Below are 3,115 nucleotides of genomic sequence, written 5' to 3' on the forward strand. Positions count from 1 at the left end.
CTAGGAGGGCCAGTTTGGCAATAGGAACAAGTGGTCAGTGGCTGCATGAGCAAAGCGGTGGAGGCTGGACCAGGCCTGGCATGTCTATGAGGAGAGAGCAGCCACCCTTCACATGCTTCCCTCACCTCGAGGCCAATGGTCACCCCTACTGCAGAGAGGAGAAAATTTTGGCCCAGGCTCAGATGAGGGTCAGGGGAGGGCCCTGCTTCCCAGGCTGGCTGACAGGACTGTGTGGTTGGGACACAGTAGAGACATGCTGAGCCTGCCAGGCACTGCCCATGTCCCCTGCGTCCCTTTTGCCCCTTCCTCACAGAGGGGACTCCTCTCCCCACCTGGGACCCCTCCCCCACGATTTTGCTGTGGGCGATTTCATCCTCCCCACAGTCCTGGTGCTGGGAGGACTCCCTCGGGCATAGGGGACAGTGATGATGGGGTGGTAAAGAGGTCAGGACCTCTCCCCGCTAAGGGTAGCAATAAAAGACTATGAAAACCTCCAGTTCCCGAAGGGCTGGGAAGCGTCTTAAATTCGGCATTGCCCTGCCCTGGGCCTGGAACCAAGGTGGTAAAATTCGAGGCCACAGGATTCAAACCCGCACAAACACCTCTAGGTTACGGCCTTTGGGAGGGACACGCTGCATAAACGCTGTAGGGGTCTGGCGCTGCATCCGTGGGGCAGGGGGTCGGGTTGGGTGGAGGGCCACGCAGGGGGCCTCGTCGCACCCCAGCGGGGGCTGCCCGCGCCCCGCAGTGATTTTGCCGGGAAGGAGTCCGAGAGCGGTCCGGACGCCCCCTGGCGGGAGCTCTGGTAACCTTCGCGGAGGGTGGGTGCTTCTTCCCCTGCCCAGTCCACCCGCGACCCTGAGGCCACGCCGGAGCCAGCGAGCCTGGTCCGATAGGAGGGGGAGGAGCAGGGACCGGCCTCCTGGTGCCCCACTTTCCGAGCGCGGGAGAGCCCCTAGCTCCACTCCCAGAGCTCGGCGGTGGTCTTTGAAGGGCCAGGCTTCGCTCCTGCGTACGCCCTCGGCGCCCTGCGACAGCGGCCCGTGTCCCCAGGGCGCACATAGCTCGGGCCAGGAGCTGGGAGGGAGCAGGGTCACCGGCAACGGGTGCTGCCTGATGGAGAGGCCGGGTGACCCGCGAGGGTGCAGCCTGGCCCCGGGTCCCGAGCCTCCGGCCGGGGGCGTGTCCCCGCGGCCCCGCCCCGGCCCCGCCCAGCAGCGCCGGCCGTGACAGGCGCCGCCGCCTTCGTCCCCGAACCGGAGCAGCAGTCACCGTTGCTGTCTCCGACTCGGTTCAGCAGGTCCCACCGCCGCCACCATGCCCCGGGGGAGCCGCAGCATGGGCGCCCGGGCAGCCAGGTGGGAGCGGGACGAGGGCCCGCAGGGTGGGGTCTGGGGAAGCGCGGCCCCCAAGGACGTGACAGCGTGACCTTGGCGGCTGCTGCGCCATTTTGGCGGGGGAGGGGCGGGGGTACCGCAATCAGGCGTCTAAGACGGTGGTCGTCCACCCTCCGGGAGGAGGAGAGGGTGGCTCTCCGGAGCTGCGGGCCCCTGGGGCCGCCGGCCTGGAGTCCGGCCGGGATTAACCCAGCTTCTTCCCATCCCGCAGCCGCAGCGCCGCGCCCCCTGCCCACCCGCCCGCGCACCCGCCGCCCTCGGCCGTGGCCCCGGCCCCCGCCCCGTCGGGCCAGCCCGGCCTGATGGCGCAGATGGCGACCACGGCCGCCGGAGTGGCCGTGGGCTCGGCTGTGGGACACGTCATGGGCAGCGCCCTGACCGGAGTCTTGAGCGGGGGGAGCTCAGAGCCCGCCCAGGCTGCTGCCCAGCAGGTGAGCAAGGGTTCAGGGGAAACTGAGGCCGCCTTCTCTCAAGGCCACTGAGCGGGGAGCTGCTGGAACGTCCAGCGAGGAGTGTCCAGGGTGTCCAGAGCTGCCTCGGCCAGGGACTGTGCCCAAGAAGGGTCCTATTAGTCGCTCTGCTGTTGGTCTCTGGTCACAGGACGGCTCTCCCTGCCCCTCCCCTGACGCCAAGGTCCCTAGACCCCGTGGACAGACACCAACCAGCCCTTTAAAGATGGGGAAACTGAGGCCCTTAGGGTCTCAGAGACTGGCCCAAGGTCACCTAAACCTAGTAGAAGGGAGGGATGTTGAAGTTCCTGAGTCCCTGTTCTCTCTCCCAGGTAGACCCTTCCTGTAGCTCCTGCACCCAAGGGTGAAGGGTAGCCAGTGACTCTGGATCTGTTCCCTGCTGGCCTGTCCCCCACTGGGCACCCCACCAGTCCTGAACCAAATTCTGGCTTAGTGGTGGTGTCGGGGGTAATGAGGATCAGTGTTGCTGAGCAGGAAGGTGCTAGAACTTGTGGGGGTGGGGCTCATACTCTAGCAGAGCACTGGGCTTTTCTAGAACCTTCTCTCACCTCCCACCCCCCCACCTGCCAGCATACCTGTTATGAGGCAGCTGGGAATGCTGTCTGTACCAGCACCAACTGGGTGGCTTTGAGAGGGCTGTGGGCTCACCCTGTTTCAGGGATGGAGCAGCTGAGGCTACACAGGGCAGGCTGGGCCTGGCAGGGCTGGGGGCGTTAGGAGGGGCAGCTGGCACCCCCGGCTCTGGAGTCCTCTTCTGGGTGCCAACCCCAAGCTGACCTTGCTGCTTCCTGTGCTGTAACCTCAGGCCCCGGCCCGCGCTGCCCCGCAGCCCCAGCAGATGGGGCCCTGCGCCTATGAGATCAGGCAGTTCCTGGACTGCTCCACCACTCAGAGCGACCTGACCCTGTGTGAGGGCTTCAGCGAGGCCCTGAAGCAGTGCAAGTACAACCACGGTGAGCTGGGAGGCCCTGACCCCTGCTGGGGCGGGAGCGTGGTCTCTCCTCCTGTACCTTCGGCCTGACCTCCACCTGTGCCGGCCCTCCCTCTGCAGGTCTGATCTCCCTGCCCTGAAGAGACCGGTGCAGATTCAGGGGCCAGCCCTGCAGCCACTTTCACACCTTCACCGACAGCAAGACCATGACATCAGATTGTACCCACGTAGCTGAGACTGGGAGTGAGGAGAGGGTTTCTCACCCCACAGATGATCCAAGACGAAAATGTGCAATTAATAGTTTATGTTAGATCCGA

The 3,115-nt window shown here is 65.4% G+C and overlaps 1 protein-coding gene across 1 annotated transcript; it reads left to right on the forward strand.

The window, feature by feature from the left end:
- Positions 1–1,214: 1,214 nt before the first annotated feature.
- Positions 1,215–3,115, forward strand: CHCHD10 (coiled-coil-helix-coiled-coil-helix domain containing 10). The gene is made up of 4 exons (XM_082667653.1): positions 1,215–1,358; positions 1,609–1,828; positions 2,673–2,820; positions 2,919–3,115. The coding sequence occupies exons 1-4, from the start codon at positions 1,318–1,320 to the stop codon at positions 2,936–2,938; spliced, it is 429 nt and encodes a 142-aa protein (XP_082523779.1). The 5' UTR covers positions 1,215–1,317; the 3' UTR covers positions 2,939–3,115.

Source organism: Grampus griseus, assembly GCF_964374135.1.
Source record: "Grampus griseus genome assembly, chromosome: 12".
In the NCBI taxonomy this organism is placed as follows: Eukaryota; Metazoa; Chordata; class Mammalia; order Artiodactyla; family Delphinidae; genus Grampus; species Grampus griseus.

Coding starts and splice junctions, on each gene's coding strand:
- CHCHD10 (XM_082667653.1), top strand. CDS start 1,318: ATGCCCCGGGGGAGCCGCAGCATGGGCGCCCGGGCAGCCAG. Junction 1,359..1,608: donor ATGGGCGCCCGGGCAGCCAG/GTGGGAGCGGGA, acceptor CCCATCCCGCAG/CCGCAGCGCCGCGCCCCCTG. Junction 1,829..2,672: donor CCCAGGCTGCTGCCCAGCAG/GTGAGCAAGGGT, acceptor CTGTAACCTCAG/GCCCCGGCCCGCGCTGCCCC.